This window comes from Scatophagus argus, chromosome 11, assembly GCF_020382885.2.
Source record: "Scatophagus argus isolate fScaArg1 chromosome 11, fScaArg1.pri, whole genome shotgun sequence".
NCBI classification, from domain to species: Eukaryota; Metazoa; Chordata; class Actinopteri; family Scatophagidae; genus Scatophagus; species Scatophagus argus.
In genome coordinates this window covers 11,947,207-11,970,858 of record NC_058503.1, presented here as the reverse complement: position 1 = coordinate 11,970,858, position 23,652 = coordinate 11,947,207, and the positions used below count along the sequence as shown (strand labels likewise).

Below are 23,652 nucleotides of genomic sequence, written 5' to 3'. Positions count from 1 at the left end.
GATGGATGAGTTTATTTTGGAATGATATTCCTGTCTGGTTTTATTCTGTATGTCTAAAAATGTGTTCAAAGTGTTCACTTTAGATTGGCCCGCGATCTAAAGTGTGCTTTGAATTCTGGCTCCCTGTGCAACTGAGTTTGGCACCCCTGCTCTAATCACTCTAATCTAATCATCTAATCACTCTAATATGAAAAGTTCCTTGAATCCTTGAAATGTAGTTTAACTAATTTATGTTAATTATTTGATCTATATTTAATATATCTGATATATAAAATTATGTCATAATTTCTTTGTTAATTACGTATTATATTACATATGCAAAGTAACTAAAGATGTACTACAATAGACCTATAAAGTGACAGAAAATGGGAATACTCGAGTAAAGCAGGTTTAAAAATAGGCTAAATTGTATTTAAGGACAGTAGCCTACTTAAGTAAGCCAAATGTACTTAGTCATTTTCCACCACTGGTTTCCTGTCGTCCACAATTCTCACATCTACCAATGAGGTGTATTTGTTCACACTGTGACCAAGTCTCATCCTTATTTACAGCCTTTTTGTTTCAGTTGTTTACTTTAATTTCTCCTACTTTTCTTTGAATGCTGTAGTGTCTCCCCTTATTTCCTCTGTCCTCCGTCATTTCTTTTCATTTATGATTTAACCGCCCTTTACGTTTAACCTCAGTCTCGCTGCTGTTTCCAGCCATACTTATTTCTTTTTGAACTACGGTTTGTTAAATGCATCTTTATGTTAAAGCCATAATGTCACATCAGTTGGTGTAGATTAAAATATAGCTACATTATTTGGAAAATATAAAGCAGAAGCAATGTAATTTGACTGGTTTTCAGCATAAATTAGCATCTCCCTCATACACATACTTGGTCTTTTTGCAAATTAAAATGAAAGAACAGTAATACACAGACGAAACAAAGCTATATTTGTTTAAAATTATTTACTATGTGATAAGTCTCTGAGCAATATTAAAATAAAAAACGGGGTGTGGTTTAAAAAACGATCTAAAAATGTGAACTGGTGTGATTCCACAGTCGCCCTGCTGTTCTACAACTGATCTGAACTGCGAACGTAAAACTCCAGCTCGATCACGTGACTTTGTTGTTACGCGTCGACGTCACAGTACGTAAACTGTAACTGGAAGCCGTGAATTTGGAAACAAACAGAAATGAGAATAGAAACTGACACTGATTGTGCTCGATGAAATGAGCAGAGACAGGTGAGCTGAGTTTATCGAAATGATGAGTACCGTGACAGCATTACTTAGCCTTGTACATTGTCTTGTAAGGTTAACTGGCGTTGAACAACACAACACACTTTAGACTAACACGTAGTTAGCTTAAAATCTGAATTTAGTGCGCTGGCTTCTTTTGCCACGGTAACGATGCTGCTTAAAACTGTACATTAAGTATACGGTATGCAACTTAGCCAATCAGTTGCTCTTCCTTTTTACTCTACAGGTTCAAAATGCTGCCGTCATCCTGTGACACCTTTGTGGCTCTGCCCCCCTCCACTGAGAAGGACCGTATAATTTTTGGGAAAAACTCTGACAGGCCTTGTGATGAAGTCCAGGAGGTGGTGTATTTTCCTGCCCAAAACCATGAAGCAGAGGAGAAGGTTGAGGTAAGGTTGACACAGACAGCTTGTCATTGCCCTCCAACCTTCAGTTCCTCACACTTCTCCTTGGTGAATATGCCTTTGGATAACCATAAACAGCTTATGCCTCTGTGTCTTGTTCCTCTTGTAAACAGTGTACATACATAGAGATTGAGCAGGTTCCCCACACTTATGCAGTCGTGTTGAGCAGACCAGCATGGCTGTGGGGGGCAGAAATGGGCGCAAATGAGCATCAAGTGTGCATCGGGAATGAAGCGGTGTGGGGCAGGGAGAGTGCTGATGGTGAGGAAGCTCTTCTCGGCATGGATCTTGTCAGGTGAAGCCCCTGTCAAAGCAGCTGTTTGCATTACCAAGCCTCTGTTACTCTCCAATTTGGCCTCACCCCGAGGGGAAAATGGAAATTTAATGACGCAGTACCAGCCAGAAACAATTTAGTGTAACTTTTTCTCCAGTTGATCTGATGCGAAACATCACTCTGTGATGCTACAATTTTCCAGGCTTGGACTTGAGAGAGCCGATACAGCCGAGAAAGCTGTGGATGTTATTACTGAGCTGCTGGAGAAATATGGCCAGGGAGGATCTTGCATGGAGGATGAATGTGGCTTTACCTACCACAACAGCTTCCTCATTTCAGACAGGAAGGAGGCATGGCTGCTGGAAACATCAGGGAAGCACTGGGCAGCAGAGAGAGTGAAAGGTAATTAGAAAAAGAACACTAAGGATAGGTGCCCATTTGTTTATTTTAAAAGGCACTGGCATATTTAAGACAAAAGAAAAAACGAGGAGGTGATGTGACAGTTGCATCACAGCTAAAAACCTTAATTACATACCAATAGGGGCATGCAGATATGTTGGTATCTGTGTATATGTCAGCTGAGAAATCTCAAAAGGTTGCAGTGCAAAGTACCAAATATGTTACATGTGTGAGATAATTATTGATGTGCCACCATTACTTAGTTTGTCCAGCAGAGAGCGCCCACAGTGCATATATTGACTTAACAAATTTATAAAATGTAAGGGATACTTTAACTCTCAAATATCAGTCAATATCTGCCAGTCCAAGCCTTTATTATTATCATCATGACTTTTTTGACAGTCTTTTCTCCAGCTTTCAACAGTAAAGGACTGCCTTCATTTTGAGATACTTCAGTCAGAGTACTGGAATCAGCTTAAAACAGCCTTGCAGCAGTCTGAAGAAGTAGACAAATAGATGAAGAACTGAATGCACATTGATTATCAGCAAGTTTTCTAATAACACATGGCAAAACTGAGGTTGCTGCTGAATAATGGCACTACAAATACTGTAGCTGTAATCATCAGTTTTTCTTCTTCTAGATGGATACCGCAACATCTCCAACCAGTACAGCATTACAACTAAGATAGACAAGGAACACCCAGAAATGAGGGGATATGCACAAAGCAAGGGCTGGTGGGATGGAAAGACTCAGTTCAACTTTGCCACAGTCTACTCCTTCATGACCACAGCCAGAATAGAAGAAGCTGGGAACCGCTATTGTGAGGGCAAAAAGCTGCTGGAAAAGAGCAACGGTTTGTGAAATGCACTTCACTGTAGAAAGTTGGAACTCAGGAAAAAAAAAAGTTACATGACTTCTACCGGTGTTTATGCATGTGTTGATTTTACTTAATGAAGGTCACATCACTGCTGAGACGATGATGGATATCCTGAGGGATAAAGACAGTGGCATCAACATGGAGGGCATGTTCATGACAACAGGAAGTATGGTATCAGTGATACCCAAGGATTCTTCTCTGCCAGGAGTTCACTATTTTACAGCAACTCCAGATCCTGAAAGGTACAGCACTTTGTCTCACTCTAGCTGATAAACCAAATTAATTTTGATAGCAGTTACTGATGATTTTATTCTTTTGTACAACAGGTCTGTATTCAAACCTTTCGTCTTTGTGGAAAACCTCAAGCTGCTGAAAGAGACCTCTTCTCCAAGTTATGGTCCGGATGACCCTGTGAAAAAGAAACCCCGATTCCAGAGCAAACCCGACCGCAAACATGAGTTGTTTGTCAAACACGAATTGATGACTGCCATCATTGAATGCCACAAGGTTTAACTATTTGATTCAGCATTGTCACTTGGCTTATCATGGTCCTTGTGCTGATAATTTACTTATAAATTGTTTTTTGTTCTTTTTTGTCTATAGGAGAGAGGAAAGAAGATCACGCAAAATATGAGGCAGCTAGAGAAGGAAAGGATGCCAGAGATGGAGAAGCTTCTCACACAAGGTGCTGAGATACCTGACCTTTTGGTGAATCTGTTCTCAAAGTGTGTGAAGGAGGAGATAGCCGTGTACAGTAAAAGTTGAGAGGCCAAAACACGTCTCCGGCAGTAGCAGTGTATGCAGTTTACACTTCAGTCAGGTATGAGTAAATTACTATCACGGCCCAGGAAAATGCTGACTCATGCATCAAATCATTGACCAGAACTACAGGACAGAACCAAATCAATACGTGACACATGATTTAAGGGTTTGGTAATGAAATTTATTTTAAAACAAATCCATTTAATAAATATGCTGCCTTTGACAAAATAAAAAGAAACTTGTTATTCTGCACCTGTTTTGTGATTAATTTAATCATAAACACAAATCATTGCATTTAAAAAAAGCCACAATAATGGTTAGTTTTCTAATTACATTATTATATACCTGAGAAAAAAAAATTATTACAGCAGCTTACACTTTTCTAATGCAAAAGTTCATTAAGTTTTTGTGAAGCAAGATGAAATTTTCTAAGCCACTTTCAAGTAAACACATTACTTTAACACGCTGTTCTTCAGTCCTTGATCCAAGCTGCCCCATAATGGTTATAACATACAAATAATGATGGCTTTTTGACTTCTCCAAGTGGCAGTTTACTTTTGTTGTCATTTAAAAAAAAAAATAAACATGACCATGAAAATACCAAGCAGACTGGTTAACAGTGGAGCCACTGTTCTACATCAACATCAAGTCATGTTAAACTGCATGTTATCAAGGCTAATAGATGAAACTAACTTAATCATAAGTTAAACTGAGTGCAAAACCAAAACAAAATAAATGAAAAAGAAAAAAAGAAGACAAAGATTTAACAACATCTTCCCTTTCATTCCTTTGGCAACTATCTTTGGTATAAGAGTGACAGTACACTCATTAAGTGCCCCAGTAAAAGAATTAATACATTCAGTAGAGGCCTGGGATATATATATTATTTTTGCCTGCACCTCATTTAGTTTTTGAGGCCAGCTCTTTGTGCATTATCACTCCAACAATGACAAAACATAAAACAACTGAATGCATGCATCCTTTAAAATTAGAAATATCTGTCAGTTATGTTATTCATACAAATTCATGTTTAATGAGAAACTGTTGGCTGTTGTTTTTGTTGAGTTGTTTTTCCACCACCAGCTTGACTGCATCATTAAAACTCTATGTGCTAACTAACAACAGAAACTGGAAAATCTGCGTGCCTGTAGACATCAAGTAGAATTTGAAGACTGAATTGCTGAATTATATTCTACAGTACTAAGCAGTAATTGTGCGTGTCACTTTTCTACATAATGTAGGGATTATAGCCATCATTTCAGGCACTCCCACTTTTGGTTTCACCTCAAAATTAACAGTTGTATGAATATGAATATAACTCCAGATCCCAGCAAGTAACCTAGTGAGTGAAATGTAAAATTCCAAAAATAAGACCGAGATCTCTTAACCTATGCACTGCAAACTCCATTTATACAAACTCCACACAATGCATTAAACACCGGCCTTCTTACTTTGAAAGTTTCAAGTCTGTTGCAACACAACAAACCTTAGTCAGGTGCAGTCTGTTCTAACCACCAGCTGAGATACTGCATTGTGCTGTACTGAGTATGTGGACTGGACATGGCAGTGTTGAAAATGTAGTTTTCAGTCAGGTTCTCTATGAAGGTCAGTACTATTCTTACTGTTGCCCAGTGTAAAATATTTCTGTGTGTATATCATTTATCTTTAGAAAAAAAAAAAAAAAAAAGAAAGTCAACTTTGGTCCTTGTGTCTTATGTCATGAAGCGATAATAAAGGGGACTGTCTTGGAAGTCATGTTCCTGCTGGATGTGCTGCAGCACACCGCCCCGCTGTAACCTCATTCCATAGAGTACCGCCTCACCAATGTCCTGAGCCAAGCCCACCTGCTGCAGCCAGTCCACCAGTTCAGAGCCAAGAAAACAGCCCACCATAGTCTTTTTCCCACACCTGAAAGTCAAAAGAAGCACTCAACCAAAGGTCTACTGATTTCTCTTCAACAATAACCACAAAAAGCAGAGAAGAAGCAGACAGAGCCCACATCAATTAAGCTAAAAGAAATAGTTTTTGTAATATAATAGAGAATGGCTACAAGTATGTTTCCCTACACATCAGAGAACATGTTTATTCAAGACTATTTGTCATCAATCTCTGACCACACCAGCAGTGAGTAAGAGTGCCCCCACCTTCTCTTTTTGACAATGTCACGACAACACTGGTCCTTGTGGTATTTGGTAAACTGGGTGCAGGTCATCCTGACATCCTCAGGTAAATCTGTCTGCGGCTGCTCTTCTTGCTTCTTTCCGTACCACAGGCTATATAACCTAGTGGGCATTGACAGAAACAAATATAAGCTCCTGGTCACGAGTACACTGTTTAATGTAGCGTATATATGCTATGTATACACAGTATAATGTGCTTTTAGGTGCCTTAGCATGTAGCAAAGTTTCATAACTTAAACTTTCTTTACCTTTTCTTAAATGGCAGTATAATCAAATGCTTGTCCAGCCCAAACAGAGCAAAGGATATAAAACCCTGGGAACAGAAAACACGTTATGCCACTGGCACTGTGTGACAGTTAATGCTCATTATCTTGGTATCTGGAACACCAACCTGTCCATAGTTGGCCACAGCACAGAAGAACTGCAACTCCAAGTACAGTCTGCCAGGAACACGGTTAAAGAGCAACCACAAGTGGCTGGACAAGTTCTGTCATAACAGGAATTACATAACAGCAGTTTATAATGCAAATAGGTAATTCTGTTGCCAGCTTGTGGAGCTGTTTTAGGGCAAATCGTTGTCAGTGACATAGAAGTACGTGTATTAAAATGCCTTAGAAATTTTGTTTGATGATCTGTCTGTTTATTCAGCCTTTTTTAGATTCATAGAAACACAAATATTACTGGTATTTACTATAATATAGAAGTATTCCCCTGACACTAAAGCTGGAAATTACCCTGCTCAGCCATTTGTATCTGACTCGGTTTGCGCAGGAAGTAAAGCTGGCTTTATGTCACTGGAGGACTGAAAGGTAGTGGTTTACTCACAGCAAGCAAGCTGACAGTCAGAAGCAGACATAAGAGCAAATGACGGGCCACTTGTCTATCTGTAACCTGTCGAAGCTCCTCCACCCGGACAAGCAGACAGTCTGTGGACTCACACCTGTTCTCACACTGACCTGAGGGGGGCAGCAGAACCAACCAGCAGGGTGATATTCAGAGAAACGTATATACCAAAGTAAATTCATCAGACGAATATTACAGTTCTTCTGTGCTGATAGATTTTATGTGAGGTTTAATGCATGTTAAATTCTAATGAAAATGCATGTCTATGACTAACAAATACAATACCTGTGAGTGTGCTTGGAGTGTTGTTAATATTTGCACTGATGATCATGTCAGGCATGGGCTGGGGTGGTGCACAGTCACATATGAGGCACGCTGATAACAAAGTGATAAAAGTGAGGGTGATTCTTTACCATATTAACAAACAAGTAATACAGTACAGGGGATTATATGACAGTGAGGCTGAGAGTAATACTAAAATATGCAGCTTCGCATTGTCATTGGTTGATATAAAAATAGTTTAACATAACAGGAATGTTTTCATGCAGTTTCATGCAACCTTCACTTTGTTATTTGTAGATGTTACTGTTTTTTTTTTTAAATATGCAGCAGCTCTTATATTCTGTTTACCAGTGACTGAACTTTTAATCAGTGTATTTACAGTACTAGGATCCTTTGCATCACATTTACATAATGAACACCAGTTAATCTAATCAGTCCTTCTTGACAAATCCTTTCAAAGCTACACAAATATAAGCCAAATAGGCTCAGCTACCATTCAAAGTCGTGTTTTACACAGCATCATTTGTTACAGATGATGTGTTCAGTTTAGACTTGTTTACTTTAAGTAAGTTTAGCAGTCGCTTGCTATATCATGTTAGCAGTAACTTGCCATATCATGTTTCCTCCAGATAATGACATAAAAAAGTTGCACTGCCTACGTGGCTGTTTGCTGCCAGACTTAAAGATAAGGATTAGTCTTGACTTTGGATTATTGATAGTCCTCTTTCTTCCCATTCCAACTTTGATAACTGACAAATGTCAGAGCTGCTTCTGCATACTATAGTGATAATCATGTGTTGTTATTTAATCACTAAACTATTGCTTTATATTCAGTGTCATCGAAAAAGTACCTCTGTTGAGGCATCCTGATGTGGTGCCTGGCTCGACCGGGGCCTGGTTTTCTGACTCAGCCTCAGTCACAAGATCTTCTGCAGAGTTTCTCTCTTGAATTTGGTCATTTTGGGCCCAACTTCCTCTACTGAGACACACAAGAGAGCCCCCTCCCAGCAGTATACTGAGGGCAACTACAACTGTGGTGCAAATTATCTGTCAAAGCACACACATGCAGAGGTACTTCAATACAGTTCTCACATGGCAGAAAGCATGAAAATGATTTCTCCTCATGTTGTTACCTGTTGCTTGCCATAAAAGAATGATGGGTCAATAATGTCAGATATTTTTTCCCCAGAAATGAGCAACGCAGCAGTTGCTAAGGCTGGAACCCTGTTAAAGTACAGACAGAATATACAACAAAATCTCTGACAGTGTCAAAATGTGAAACATAAACCAGCTCCATGACAATCAAATGCATTAACTTTTCAGGAATTTAATCGCTTTGTTATGCATCGTTACCCCTGTAAAATCATCATGAATACAAATCAAAGCATATGTATTCAATCCTAGGGTGGGTACTCTCGTTATGGCTGCACCTTTTGGTGGACCAGACAAACCAGCTTACTTTCATTTCTTTACTTTACTCACCCCCAGCCTGCAATGACGAACAGGCCTGACGAAACTTTCATATCCTCAAACCTTTTCATAAGCACAAGAGAAAGCGCTATCAAACCTATAATGACAAAATACACATTACAAAATTAGCAATCAAATGAGCTCACTAAGACAAATTAATGTAGTTTAATGTGAAGTTTGATGTGGGTGGATGACTGGGTGCCTACACAACATACCTGGCCACACATAAGTGCTGTAGAGTGAGGTACATAATAACGTGAAAGTCAGGACCTGCCCGACGAAGTCATCTTCTTTCACCACAAACTTCCACACAATCATTCCGATACAAGTTAGACACTAGAGGGCACATCGTCACAAATACAGCCATTTACTTACAGGAAGTTCCAAGAACATTTCTTTTATCAGTTCAATTAATGAATGACAAAATCAATTTAGAGAGTATGTGTGGGTGTGCTCACCTGTGCCAAGAACAGGTTGACTGTAAACGTGTGAGGTAGCCTCCTGAATTTCTTACTCAGAAACATGACAGCAATTGTCCACACCTATTAGATAGAACACATTTCAAATATCTTTGTGGTTTACCACCACAACTATTATTATAACTTTAACTAAAGTTATATAACTATAACTATTATTAAATAGTGTTAGCTGGTCATTCTATTTAAAAGCAAAGGAGAGGTGACATTAATAAAACAGAATGACATATTAAAAAGAAACAGTTTGGAAGAACAAAGATAAGATACTGCAAAATACAAACACAACTGTGAATATGTTTCATCAGTGCTGTTTATAGCAATGAGTTCAAAGTTCCTTAAAAAGGCCTGAAAGCGAGAATAAAGGAGGAAGTGAGCCTGTTTATCTGTTAAACATCTGTTCTCACACAATCTTTAAATGACTGTGTCTTTTAATATTAACCTGCTACCTGCTAGATTCAAACCTCTAGCAGGAGGCCATATTTTTGGATTTTCCTTAGTCTATGACATATAACATCAGAGCAGGAGATGTGTGACGTCACATGTGAAGGAAATGACAGAAGTAACTGTCATAAATCACAGCAGGCCAAACTGCTTTGAATTCTAAAGTGAGTCATGCTATAACACATGCTTTATGAAGCAGTGTCCATGCTGAGGTAACCCAAAATAAACCAAAAACACAACTGACTAAAAAGTCAGTTATCAAAAGTTAAGAGAAGGGGTGTGGATGCAACTCACCAGTGCGACTAAGCTCACTATGCTTATGTTAAAGCTGACATTCTGCAGTGAATTCATCAAAAGCTGAGGATCCATCCAAGGGATTGTGAGTAACCAGGCAGAAACATACATAATTGGTGCTGAGAGAAAAGTGCTGATCACCATCCCAGAGGTGACCTGAGGAAACACAATTTAAAAAACACATACAGATAAGTTACACATAAGTTACAAAGGATAAAATGGTACATTATATGAATGGCATATAGGAGGTTGGAAGGTATACATGTATGTGAACAACTCACAACTTCTAGCTCTGCGTTGTAATAGACAGCATAGATTCCCACGCTTGGTGCGGTGGGAAACACTCCATAAAGAAAGGCATAGTTGGAGAGGCTTGAGTGGTTCAAAGAACTGGTGTTGCTGCTGTCCAACAGATCCACCATGTCCTTACAAATCAGGGGCATTAGCAACCTGAAAGTCAATTCAAAAGAACATTATTTGGGGGCTTAGTTAGCACTATGCTGAGAATTGCGGTGCTACCAAAATATTTACATACTAGTTATTATCATGCTATGCCCTGCTCAGACCTTTTAACAGTCTAGTAAAGGGCTTGTGGTCTCAGAAAGGCTTGAGTCATCTAAACCATCAGCACAAAACAACATGTTGGGAACACTTTACAAAGCTCTAACCTGCTGACTCTCGACACTCCTAGAGCATGTCTGATTGCGAAAGAGAGGCTGTCTGATAACACTAAATCATCTTTTGTACAGACTCAACATCAGGGGCAGTAAAGACAATTTATCCACTCACAGTTTTGCTGTAATAAGTAATATAAGTGACACGACTGTGGTTCTGGTTAATTTCCCCAACTGGCCCACCATGGACAGACCCAGGTAGAAAAGAGCTGCTCCACCAAAAGAGTTGGCCAAACCATCCACAAAATCAGTCATGAAGGCAGGAATTGTCTGGTGCAGGACAAAGTGGGCGATGATGCCAATGAAAACCATAAATACTATAGGGTTCTTCAGGACCTGTAAAACCACAAGTCCCATGATTTGGAGTTTGCTCTGCTGGTGGTTTTGCTGATTCTTCCATTTCTGGATCTCACATAAGGCAAAGCCAATGGGATTTAGCAGTATCAGGGATACAGGTGCAACCAGGTAGATGTACTGGAGGTATTCTGGGTGTGTGCTCTGGTATAGGGCCTCAACTGTGGATAAAGATGAAGACACAAGGCGTGATATTAACAAAACCTGCTAGGCATATTTGACTTACAGCCAAGAGATCAACAACAAAAACATCTGAGGCCTCACATATAAAGTCTTCACCTAGATTTTACACTAAAAGGTTTTGGTTTTGAGTTTCAATATTTGGTCTATGTAACTTTTATGTGTAAGAAATGTTCACACAGAAAGCCCCCGGGCCACAGTGTCACCCTGCTATAAATGCTGATATAAATTCTGCCTCACTGGAACTGAAGAACAACTGCTGAGTATAATGTCCATTCTATTTAATATGTGCATAATTTCAATTATTAAATCATGCTAAAATGGGTTTGTGGGAACAAATTTAAGTATGAACACAATGTTCATTAAGGAGGGCCCTGAAAGCAGTGATATTGTGCCAGCTTAAGTAGTTAATGGTGAAACAAACACATAATTATACTTTTGTTTTGATGGCTGTGCAAACATAAGAGCAGCATGATTACAGTTGCAGCAGAGAATGAAAAGCACTGTTGGTGGCCGGATTTAAAGGCATTATACTTACCAATGGGATATCCCAGGGCAAAGTCATTGCTTTGGGTGGCAAATATTGAGAAGATCCCAGCCTTGCCATAACGACTGTCAGGACTGGCAACTATAAGCGTGAGGATGCATACAATGACAAACACGCACACTTTGGCGATGAGGATGCTCCACAGAAATGGCCAGATGACATTACCAAAGTCCAACAGTACCATGTTCTTGAACAACAGTGCTGGGAGGGCAAACTTGGACACAAAATTCCCCAACCCTTTGGCCTGGGTACAGGTGATGATGTTCGTCCTCCCTGCGATGTATCCGCATAATATGATCCCAAAACACTCCAGGAGAGCCGGGAAGAGCTTGTCAATCGACATGGTGGATGAGTGAACAGAGAAGTCTGTGTCTTCCTGCTCATATGAAAAGTTGAAGTTGGTGGCTCTGCCCAGTACCTCCATCGGGGCGATCCTCCCTCTGCCAGTGTCAGCTGTCATGCCTAGTTGCAGGGTCTGCGGATCATGTTAATGTCGTTGCTGTTGCTGCTCAACACTGTCAGCTACTAAGACGGGGAGATGAAGTCAGAGGAGGAGTTAGCCGTTATAGCCGTTGTAAGGGACGGCGCGAAGGTGGCTGCGTTAAATTAGTTAACCAAAACATTATAATGTGACTGAAATAGCTCATTACCTAAAGGTTTAAAGTCGTTAACATGTATCCAACAGGAGTCGCAATTTCTTGTTAAAGCCATGCTCACCTCTGAACGCAGCTGTGTCCTCTCATACACCATGTGTCAGTCAAATCTCCGTATTAGTGTTAGCCATTAGTGTTAGCCAGCCAGCTAACTAACGTTGTGAAATGACACCCGGCGTGTCTCCGAAACTCCGGACGCTGGAGCTGCTGAACTAAACTAACCTAACAAAACTATAACGTGGAGCAAGTCCACTGTTACAAAAACAGTGACATAACTCGGCATCGTTATTATTTCGGTTACGTATTATTGTAGTTCCCATGTAGGAACTTTCATAATCTCGATTTGCAAACAACGAATCCACCAGTCACGTTTTGAAGAGGGGCGAGGGGCGGAGCTTCCTCTACCCACCTAGATAACTACCTATTGGTCTGCCTGGACCTCGAACATCTCCTCTGTTATCAGTATGCAAAAACCATTTTATAATCAGCCGGGATCTCTTGCACCGTTGATTGCCCCTCAGCAGAGTGGTCAGATTAACTACTGATTATGTTAAGGGGGAAAAAAAATCTGTCAAAAAAAAAAAAAATCAAACAAAAACAAAAAACAACAACAACAGCATAAAAATAACAAAAAGAAAAAACAGGTGAGGGCTACTACTCACCAGGTTAGAGCTGCAAGGACACACAGAATCTGCATGGGTATTTGAATGTCAAATCCAGAACTGACTGAACAAGTATTCATATCCTTTATCTAAGGTGACAATGCCACACTTTGAATATAAGCTACTCAACTTCTAGTAAAAATCCCACATTAAAATCTTACTTAAGCAAAAGTATGGAAGTATTATCAGAAAGATTTATCTGAAGTTAACTCTTAAAGTCAGATTCATTTTTATGCAGAAACGTGTTCCCTGACAATATTTTACCATTACAGATGATGTTTTTGGATTATTAATACTATGTTGCATTTACGGGTTGTTTTATCTACAGCAATGCATCATGTCCTATAAGACCATGTCTGTAGCATTACTATCCTGTTAGAATCACATATATATATATACGCATGTGGATCAACTTTATCAGCTAAAACAGCCTGGATTTCCACCTCTGTGATGTAATGCATTTTTCAGCATCCAAAGAGTGGATAAATGGTTTATTCAGTTTCTCTCAACCCATGGAACACTTAGGGAACACACTCCTTCAGTTTGTCAGGAACATTCCCTTTATTTACCTTGCTTATAAGTCACTATGGTATTTCACATTTTGAAAAAATAAAGTTTGAACCTGAAAAGTAGCTAACAATAACTGTCAGCCAACAAAGTAAAATATTTGCATCTGAGATGGAGTGAAGTAGAAGTACAAAGCTACATAACATTAAAATACTCAAGTACAAGTAGCTCAAATTGTATTTAAGAACAATACTTGTAAATGTGTTCAGCTGCATTCCACCACTGTCTAAGTAGCGCAGTGGGAAGTAAATGCAAACAAACATTCTTGACATAACTGGAAATGCATGAGTGCTTTTGAACACTGGTGTTTGTTTGTCCAACAGATCAGAGACTAAGTCTAAAAGTATCACCCAGAAGTTAAAATCTGCGTAGTTTATGTGTGATTGAACAGTACCTATTCAAATTTCTGCCATTGAATTTTCCACACTTAGATTGATGGAATATTTAAAAATGTGCAACATAACCAGTCGCTTTGTTAAAGTCACAGTTATCAGATTCCTACATAAGACTGCACTTCTAAATTAGTCACCCTGAAAACTGACAAAACTGCATTTATTCAGTTGTTCCCGATAAACAAGGAAAACTGTACAATATTCCATAATGTTTTCCTTTGAATGAATTCATCATTTCACTTGCACACATACAATATATGCCCTATAAAATGAAAAACAACAGTGCTCTGTCATAAAATATGCTGAAGAAACTATATACAACATGGTCATGTACGAACACTGAAGGGACAATTCTGCAAACACTAAAAAGCAAACAGAGATACAGAACAGACTGTGAATGCTATGGGGCAAACAGTAGCTTCTAAAACAAAGGTAATACCTTTCACAGTGAACAACAAACTGGTCATCTGAGTAGTTAAACCGTCAAAAACGTATGGTGTAGGCCTTTAAAGCATGCTCAGCTCAATGAGACGGCCTGCAAACACCCCCAATGTGCCGATGAGACACACAGCCATGAACACACACAGCAGAATATGATCCAGCACCATGGCCACAAACTTCCACTCTTCAGCAGCCTGTGAAGACAAGAAAGGACAACGTGTCACATACACAAAAAGCAAGTCTTATGAAAGAATGATTTTAGAGACACTTTTGGTCTGAGAAAACTTACATTGTTGGATTCCTCATCTGATTTCATGGTTTCTGCAATGTACTTGACTCCTTCAATGGCACTGCGAACATCAGGATTCTTGGTGATGGGTGACTGGTAGGGGACGGAAGAGGTCTGGTTGCCAGAGATGTCTGAGATATCAAAATCAGCACCATAGATACTTTTATTCTGCTTTTCCTTTCCTGGACGTTTCATTGTTGAGAAGAACATGATGTTGGGAATGGTTTCGATAAAGACCTGTCATAAGGGGACAAAAGATAGGCACTGTGACAAGGAGTAAACAACGTCAGAGCAGTTGGATTGAATGTAAAACAAAATATTCTGTCTGGTACCACTAGGTGGCAATATAATGCAAACCAAAAAACATAAAGGATCGTTTTCTAAAGCTCATCATGCTTGGAAAAGGGACTGATTCATTTATGTTCAGCTCTACAGTCAAAATGATATAAGTCACCTCACCTTGCGGACCCACTCCGGCATTGTGTGAGTGCTTGGGGAGCGGTGGTGGGTGTTGATGACAATGACTGTGATGATGATGGAGGCAATGACGAAGACCATGGTGAAGAGCATGTACTTCCCAATGAGTGGTACAGCGCTTGAGGTAGAGGGGATCAGCTCCACAATGACCAGCAGAAACACAGTCAGAGACAGCAAGACTGAGATGCTCAGAGTCATCTTCTCACCTGGGAGGCACAACAAATCATTTTCACTGCACCTGCTGACTTTTTAATTTGCCCAAGAGGCACATATGGTCATGGAGCATACAGGTTCTCTACAAGAGATTAGATTAGATGAGTGTAGGGTAAATCTGTAGGACTGTGAGATGAGCAACACTGTAAGAGGAGAATCAAACTTTTGATGAAACTATTTCATCTCGAGGTCCATTTAGTAAAACAGGAAAGGTGAGATTAATTTGTAGATGCTGTTTCCAAGGGCACAGATAGACTCATAAACTCAGAAAAAAGACACTGGACTCTAAAACTCATTCAAATAATCCTTAAAAGTCATTAGAAACCAAGGATGACGGGTCACGAGGTAGCCTTGAAGGTTCCCAGTTCGCTGAGAATGATCAAATTTAGACTGTATCTGTCCTATACACTGAAGATGAAGATGTTTCGAGCTTGACGTACGTGTGGTTGAAGGGGCTTTTCAGTAAGATGAAATTTTGACACACAATACCACATTCTGTATTTTTGAAAACCCCATTTCACTTTATAAGCCAAATTAAAACAACCCTCAAACTGGAGTGAAAAATGTAGTATACTGGCTCATGATGCCCACAACATGCAATCTTATTACATTACCACAAGGGAGAGCTAGTATATTTCTATGAACCCGATACTTCTCTTTCCTAACCATCCAATCAGACTCCACCACTAGTTAACTAGTGCAGTGTTCAGCCATCCAAACAAATTGCATTTAAGGACTGAGAGGCATTTTTTCCCTCTGCTGTTGTTTCTTAAACCAGCAATAGCACACAGATTCTGACGCCATTTCACAAGTAAAATGCAAGTGGTGCTGTTTTTGTTGCTCGGTGAGAGCAGTTATCCCAAAGAGGGTGTCTCTCTGGCACCATCTTCTCCCCCACACAATCCTGTCAGCAGCCATAGCAGAGACAGGGATCAAGTGATGTATTATACATTAAAGCAAAGGCCTGCTTTCAGACATGACAGCACAGAGGGACCCTGGGTAATGAGGCAAACCCACACACCAGGAACACAGCCAGATGAGCACGCATTCAGTGCAGTTCCTGTAGCAGCCGATGTGGGGACACCTCGGACTGACACGCAGGATTAGGAACGAGGATTTGTTCAACGTGATGTTAGTTATCATAACGAGGAAAATGTAACAAGTATACAGTAGATAGGAGCTCTACTTATAATACACATATACATTATATCTCTACCGACACATTTAGATGTGGATGTCACTCCTGGACTAATGCACCACATGCAGTGTTTCAGAAGTGATTGACAGTTACTGCCATCTACATTAAGAAAAAGTCCAACATTTATCAGAATTAGCTTATTTGTTGTCTTGATGAGAGCTAGATGACAAGATCAAAACAATTTCTGGGTCTGTGGGCCAAACATGAAAGTACAGCATGGAAACAGTTAGCTTAGCTTAGCTTAGCACAAAGCGTGGACTGGGGGGAACAGTTTTGCTATGCTATAGTGCTATTTAATGCCAGTTAAAAGAAAGCACGTGGAATCAGTGTTTACATACCAGAGTCTGTAGGAAGATAGAAGACAAGGCCAGTCAGGAAGGAGAAGAGCATGCAGGGGATGATGACGTTAACAATGAAGTACAGCGGCAGCCTCAGCATGAGGAAGTGGTAGGTGATGTCCAGGTAAGGGGTGTCCGGACAGCATGCATAGTACACCCAGTGTTTCCAGCCGCGAAAATCCTTCATCACCCACTCTCCACTTTCCATAAAGTTACTCAGATCAGGGCGGTCACTGTCCTGGTGAATAGAAGCAATAGACAATTAATTAAAGGATGGGTTTTCATTAAAGTTTTTTATAAATATATATATTTCAGATTGTTATTTCTACTTTTCATGTGCATTGCTGTTTTTTTTTTACTCCTTATATGTATACAGTTTTATTATTAGTTTGTCAGCCACTTAGTAAAGCACTTTGAACTCCAATAACCTGAACCTGAAACATGCAAATTGATCTTGACTGAATTATGCTAATTTATTTGGTTTTATCTGGCAATAGGCTCCCTCAGGCTTATCTCTGAATTATATCTGTTCTCCGAAGTGACTGTTAAATAGAGTGAAGCTTGGGCTCTATGCCTACATTCAAACTCTGTATACGGAAAATATTTTATAAGATGTTGTGGTTTCACAGTAAAATGTGATGCAGAGTACTGTATAATATTGTTCATTGTGTTTACAGACGTGACATCAAAACAGACGTGGAGAAGACTGCAGTTCTCTTTTAAAGGAGGAGGATGCAACTTCAGGGGGAAACTAATAAAGAATTATATTATATATTATTATGCCATACCCATTAACATAAAAAGTGAAATGTTAAACTAAAGCTTGAGTATTGAATTTTTTTTTCTGTGTATCCTTGTTTTTAGGCGATAAAGATATGCTGTTTCGCTGTTGACAAGACTTTATGTTAAATTAAGCTAACTGCTAACATCTGTCATTTAACCGACAGACGTGACTCTGGTATTTATGTTCTCATGTAACACTTGGCAAGAAAAGAAAACAAACATATTTCCCCAAATGAAAGCTATTCCTTTTAGGAAAGTGGAATTACAGGATTAACGACGACCAAGTTTCCATCGTAAGTCCAGGTGCCCAGCTTCATGCTGCAGTTCTGAAGGTCAAAGGGGAAATGCAGCACAATAATTTCACAATAGCTCTTGAAGATGGCAGGCGGGTTCCACGTGATCATTCCTGTGTGCTCCAGCAGCACTTTGGTTTCATGAACGATGGCAAAGTCACCATCAGCACTGCGGGTACAGATAAACACAGCATCAACATGGTGGATAATAACTTAAATATTAACGCAGGGGAACGTCAGCACCCGAGGATGGGTCGGTGCTGCTGTCATAAAGCCCAGCCAACCAGCGCTCAGCTTGGCACAGGTTGTTGTGGCAGCAGAGCTGGCTGTCAAGGAAAAACAGCAGTGTGTCAGATGCAGCATATGGTGGGGGGAAGGGGGGCCCTGCAATACGGAGTCCAGATTTAGCCTGATGAAATCTGAGCTTTCACACGCTGCATAGTAGAGTATAGGAAAGGACAATTCCAAATGTCATTGACTCGCGTGTTGATTGTTTCTAGATGTTTGGATGCCTTAAGTTGCGTAAAGCTTACTGTAAAAAAAAGAGAGAAAAGGAGAGACATGAGAGGGATCAAATATAACCCAATAACGTACTTGTTGTAGAGAACCAGATCAGGCCGCCAAATGTCAGTGGAGGGAACTCTGATCTTTTTGATGCCACCGTAATCCTCTGGGTTCCACTGCAGGTTCACATCTTTCCATTGCTGAAAAAGCAGACACCCAAAACAATGGAAAGTATTTTCACAATGACAACCATTATTAATGCTTTATTATGTGGGGCGAAAAAAAGAAAACATCATGTAGATTGTAATTGTCAAAGTGGTAACACATTATGTTCAGATTCAATCTTACTGGGGAAGAAAATTTTTCCAATACATTTTCCAAACCATGTTTGTGTACAAAGGGTTTAATTCCAAAGATTTCTTTATACATTTTTAATTCAATATAAACTCACAGAAGAATGACACACCTCATATCTATTAGAGAACCCATACTGAACTTTGAATATGTGGGTCGAATCAAAGTGAATCACACAACAACATTTGTGTAGTACAAGTCCAGGATCCGTGTCTGTCTGAGCTCAGAAGAGCAAAAGCTTTCCCATTATTATGATAATCCTGAGGTTTATCTTGTTTTTTAATTTAAACAGTAGTAATTGTTCATTACTCTTTAAATGTTCATAATGTATAGAGTCAAATATGTGCATATTTTAATTGAACCTCTTGACATCAGTACTTATTTTTTCCACATTTTATGCATGTATAATATGTACCTAAAAGCATGATGACATATTTTGCCCATCCTTTAATTTCCCGTTTTAATTCTACTACTAATAAGTACTCTATCAAAACTCTCTGCGATATGATGTTGCAGTATGATATCAACGCCACAAAAAAGAAATGCGTATATCAAACCTGTTTCAGTCGCACATTGCTGCTGACAATCTGGTTGACCTCATCCTGTGAATGCAGATGATAATAATGTGACCAGACAGTTGATGACTATGAATGTTGATGCAGATGGGGTGATATCGTGCAAGACATGAGACCTCACCACACTGATGAGCTGGATGAGCTGAAGGCCTACAGTAACAACCACCGGGTCCTTGAAGTGAGTGACGGGACGGACAACCTTATTGTAACCAGTGAAGAGCGTTTTGACCAGGCGAGTTTCGTCGGAGGAGGCCCAGGCAGCACCTAAAAAACACACCACACTGGAATACAGGCTCATTTTTCTTGATGGGTTACTTACATTTAAGGCATTTAGAAGGTGAAATATGACTCTTGGATTTGCGAGAAAATTATCATGTTGTGCCAAAGCAGAATATAGCTTTAAGAACATCTGATACTTGAGGTGAGTTCATTTAATATGAGTTGAAAATAGATGTGACAGGTGCCATACTATAGGTGTAAGATGTTGTGTTTTTAAGTAGACTGAAAGTGACCCACCTTTACTTGGTTTGTGTACAGATGGAGGAAAGTCACATAAATTTGGTAATTTAAAGAAAGTTATTTTTATGTATTCATTTTCAATGTTTTATCACATACATGTATCTTTTTGAAGTTCTGAGACCATGCAACGTTCAAACGTATGCCTTTAAACTGCAAGCTTGTAAGTGTGAATATAATGTATGTATTTGTGTGTACTTGCTGTGTTGGATTTGGGGTCTAAATTTGGCAATACTGCACTCAAACATGTGACGGGCCCGTCTGTAAGGTTGTTAATAGAGATGTTCTCTTTCCGCTACATATCTGTCACAAGCCAGAGCAGGATCCCCTTTCATTTTTCAGCTGACCTTGAAACGAAGGTCATTTTGCAGCAATGTGTAGTTTGAATGGTTGAATGATTCTCAAGACATCGAGCGCAGTAAACTAAGCAATCCTCCTGAATGTAATTATGCAGGTGATTTCATGTAGTGAGCAAAATGAAAACAGTACACATGCCCTTGTCAATCAAAGAGCCAGTTTGCACAGAAATTTACTCATTAGTTTTGTTGTTTGAATAGGATGAGTTTACACTGACCTGAGGGCAGATCCATTAAAAATAGTCAATGAAAAGAGAGTTGAGTAATTGCTTTTTCAGACTGAAGCTTTATCTAACTAACTTCATCACAAACTTTAAACACAAAATGTAATTCAAGTTAAGCACTGCTAATTTCCACAGGTGACCAACAAACATTTAGCTTCAGTTTTAAACAAGTTCTTACCTGCTAGAATGACCAGATGAAAAATGAAATGTACAGTATTCATTCTTGCCAATAACCCAGGCATCCAAAAACAAGATCCAACTTCAACACGCAGCACGTTGACCACTTGAGAATTAAAAAGGTTTGACCCACCTAAAACATTCTTTCAACACTGGCAAATGGCTTACTGTACAACCTCCAAGCTCTCCACTGGCAGTCTCTGTTGTTATTGTCTGACAGCGGATGTGAGTGACTGGCTGCCAATGCTTGTCATTTGAGAGGGCCACATTCTTTGTCATCTGTTATAAGATCAACATGCCAGAGTAATCCACCACTGAAATATCCCATCGTGAACTTGGCCACACACGACCTCGGGGTGCAGAGACACGACACATGCTGGCTGCTCCAGGTTTTTCTTGTACCAGCGATTAACCATTAATGCTGCCTTGAAAATCTGTGTCTGTATATATTCATATGTCCATGTAAAGGACACGTACAGCATGATTAATATCAAAAACATATTTCCTTACTGAATAATAATTTGTTTGTGTCTGTTTCTTTTATGGAAAAATGTACATATATGATGGATCATTTTAGTTTGGCTGATAAATGACATATTTGAAATCATTTTAAAGCTGAACTAAAACTTAATCACGTTTATTTCAGACCAACAGTTGCTGACAAAATAATTTTCTTATCAACTTTTCAGTAAAGCGTACCGAATTGGACTAACTTGCGAGTGAGAGTTGCCATATTAACAAAGTTCACTGATTGACTGAGCACATGATCTGTTGGTAAAAGCAACAAAACCCCAGAACATCACTTGTTAGTTACAGGGGAAAAAAATAGTTTCTTAAAAATGTTTGAATTAATTTTAATTGTAAGCAACAAAGGGCATAATCCTGCTCATACCATGGTCACTTGCTGAATAAAAAAATTAAGAACCAAAATAGGAAGTTTTTCCCAAGCTGTAATTCGGTTTTATGGTAACCTGTGGTAACGCCTGGCAACCTTTTGGTTCCCAAAAGGTTCTTGCACTGAAAATGTTGTTCACTTTTCCAGTAAACATGGGGGAACGTTAGACACAATTTGGCAACTAAAGATATAATCTGACAGTATGTTTGATTACAAGACTAGTCACAAGCAAATCATAGCAAACTGATATGTTCGGAGGCTCGGTGTACTTCTTGCTGGCTGACACTATGCAGACAGCACATTAATATAGAACAGCAAACAAACAGTTTCACTGGAAATAGTCAGTAGGTTAGGTCTGTTATCAAGAATGAATGGACACCCTGCAGTCTCAGTCCATGGCATTATCTGAGATAATTCAAACGTTCAACCAGCTTTGTGTTTCCAAGAGGCCAGGTGTTAGACCCACATCTCACTCTTTTGCTCCGTGCTAGCCCACCCTGTCGGGCCCGTGATGGGTCAGGCAACTCAATTTCCTCACATCCCCAATCTGTTCAATCAGCCAGTCACTCAACCACATGCCTCATTCATCTCACTTAAGGACAAATGGCCATTTTGGCAATGTCTGAATTAAGAAAGATTTGTCTCAACCCACCCCCCATCTCTGTTCAATCACTCAGACCACCTGAATTTACACCATGTAAGCAACGCTTTGTCTTTCTCCAAGTCTGTCCTGTAACATGAGACAAGCCCGCATTGTATCTGCTCAGTCAGCCTGTATTCAAACGGGACACTTTTAGTGCTCTGTCCAGTGTTAATTACAACATTGTGAAGGCTCACACTGCAATTCCAGTCTCTAAAGGATTATGGGTCGTGTGTTCATATCTGCTCTGTAAGTGATTAAATGTTCACTGAATCTGAATGAAAGCATCTATGTAATATCTGCAGGGGGGGTGGATAAAGACTGGACAACATACTGGATGTTTATGCTTCAGTGAGGATGAAGAGGATTAGAGATTTAATAGTTTAAGATATATTTTTCTGTCCATGATATTACAACATAAATATAGAAATGTCTAACATTTGGCAGCATTATATTCCTTGGAAGAGAACATACCTTTAAAAACTTATTCTAATCCTGTACTGAATATTTTGTGAATACTTCTGCAACACTCATGCGGAGAAACACCAAAAAATAAATGTATATAACAAACATTAATAGCTGAAGTCTTAAAAGCAGTATTCATCTATGATAAAGTTCACAATTCACCCTTCAGTATGGTTTTCTAAAGCATCTTCTGTGTGGAATATGAAATAGTGGTGATTATATCAAAATGGTCTACAATTAAACATAATGAATATTAACATTTCACATATTCACATGGTTGAACTGAATATTTCTTTTTGAAAATATATATTCAGGTCAGCTGTTCACAGGGAGGAAAGCATTACCATCCAGTCGACAGAGAAAGGTCAGTTATCTCATGGATCACAGCCTTTCAAAATTTAGTCTCATTTACTGTGACTGAGGCATATCCACCACACAATACATTTGCAGACATTACTCCAGCATGGTGTTCTCAGAGATAGAAAACCTGATAGCTTTATTGGTGTGGTTTACCTCCTTTGACAGTCAATGCCCAATTGTAGATGAAGGCATGATATATTTAAAATGGCTGATAATGGAAGAGGAGGCTAAACGGTTGGATGAAAATCCAATTTTGCCACACAATCACTGGAGACAAGTCTGAATTCAGCTTACATTAACTCAATGTGATGTGGTCACAAAACCCAAGTGATTAAATGTCAAGCAGTGATTGCTTCTCAGAAGCTTTGTGGGGAAATTTACAGCAGAAAAAAACCTAAACATTGTGAAGGGCTGCTTGTGAAGCTCCATAAGACTGTGTTTACGTCCAATACATATGTCAACAATAATACCACCTAAAAGCTCACACACCAAGAAAAAAATATACATAATGTAACACAAGATGTGGAATGAAGACAATATTCAGATGACTCTTACTGCTTCCCTGAGTCTGAACCCT

The 23,652-nt window shown here is 39.3% G+C and overlaps 3 protein-coding genes across 6 annotated transcripts; 1 reads left to right on the top strand and 2 right to left on the bottom strand.

Moving 5' to 3' along the window:
* Window positions 1–1,084: 1,084 nt before the first annotated feature.
* scrn3 (secernin 3) lies at window positions 1,085–4,552 on the top strand. The gene is made up of 8 exons (XM_046404152.1): window positions 1,085–1,230; window positions 1,472–1,634; window positions 1,763–1,944; window positions 2,126–2,325; window positions 2,964–3,176; window positions 3,280–3,442; window positions 3,527–3,707; window positions 3,804–4,552. The coding sequence occupies exons 1-8, from the start codon at window positions 1,217–1,219 to the stop codon at window positions 3,963–3,965; spliced, it is 1,278 nt and encodes a 425-aa protein (XP_046260108.1). The 5' UTR covers window positions 1,085–1,216; the 3' UTR covers window positions 3,966–4,552.
* A 296-nt stretch (window positions 4,553–4,848) lies between these two features.
* On the bottom strand, window positions 4,849–12,741 carry gpr155a (G protein-coupled receptor 155a). Of its 3 annotated transcripts, none has more exons than XM_046404149.1 (16): window positions 12,354–12,741; window positions 11,695–12,228; window positions 10,738–11,137; window positions 10,230–10,398; window positions 9,949–10,104; window positions 9,196–9,279; window positions 8,953–9,073; window positions 8,750–8,834; window positions 8,401–8,491; window positions 8,119–8,314; window positions 7,271–7,360; window positions 6,968–7,098; window positions 6,534–6,629; window positions 6,391–6,455; window positions 6,107–6,244; window positions 4,849–5,870 (listed from the first exon to the last, which is right to left on the bottom strand). In XM_046404149.1, exons 2-16 carry the CDS (start codon window positions 12,161–12,163, stop codon window positions 5,675–5,677), a joined length of 2,487 nt encoding a protein of 828 aa, XP_046260105.1. In that variant the 5' UTR covers window positions 12,164–12,228; window positions 12,354–12,741; the 3' UTR covers window positions 4,849–5,674. The 3 variants fall into 3 exon arrangements, with proteins under 3 accessions (XP_046260105.1, XP_046260103.1, XP_046260104.1); XM_046404147.1 differs by having other exon boundaries at window positions 12,421–12,741; XM_046404148.1 differs by having other exon boundaries at window positions 11,695–12,225; window positions 12,421–12,741.
* Window positions 12,742–13,539: 798 nt separating this feature from the next.
* On the bottom strand, window positions 13,540–20,916 carry LOC124067083 (acetylcholine receptor subunit alpha-like). Of its 2 annotated transcripts, XM_046404151.1 has the most exons (9): window positions 20,717–20,916; window positions 19,564–19,706; window positions 19,425–19,469; window positions 18,604–18,713; window positions 17,983–18,178; window positions 16,934–17,171; window positions 15,167–15,390; window positions 14,708–14,944; window positions 13,540–14,612 (listed from the first exon to the last, which is right to left on the bottom strand). In XM_046404151.1, exons 1-9 carry the CDS (start codon window positions 20,778–20,780, stop codon window positions 14,484–14,486), a joined length of 1,386 nt encoding a protein of 461 aa, XP_046260107.1. In that variant the 5' UTR covers window positions 20,781–20,916; the 3' UTR covers window positions 13,540–14,483. The 2 variants fall into 2 exon arrangements, with proteins under 2 accessions (XP_046260107.1, XP_046260106.1); XM_046404150.1 differs by lacking the exon at window positions 20,717–20,916 and having other exon boundaries at window positions 19,564–20,041.
* Between the last annotated feature and the right edge of the window lie 2,736 nt (window positions 20,917–23,652).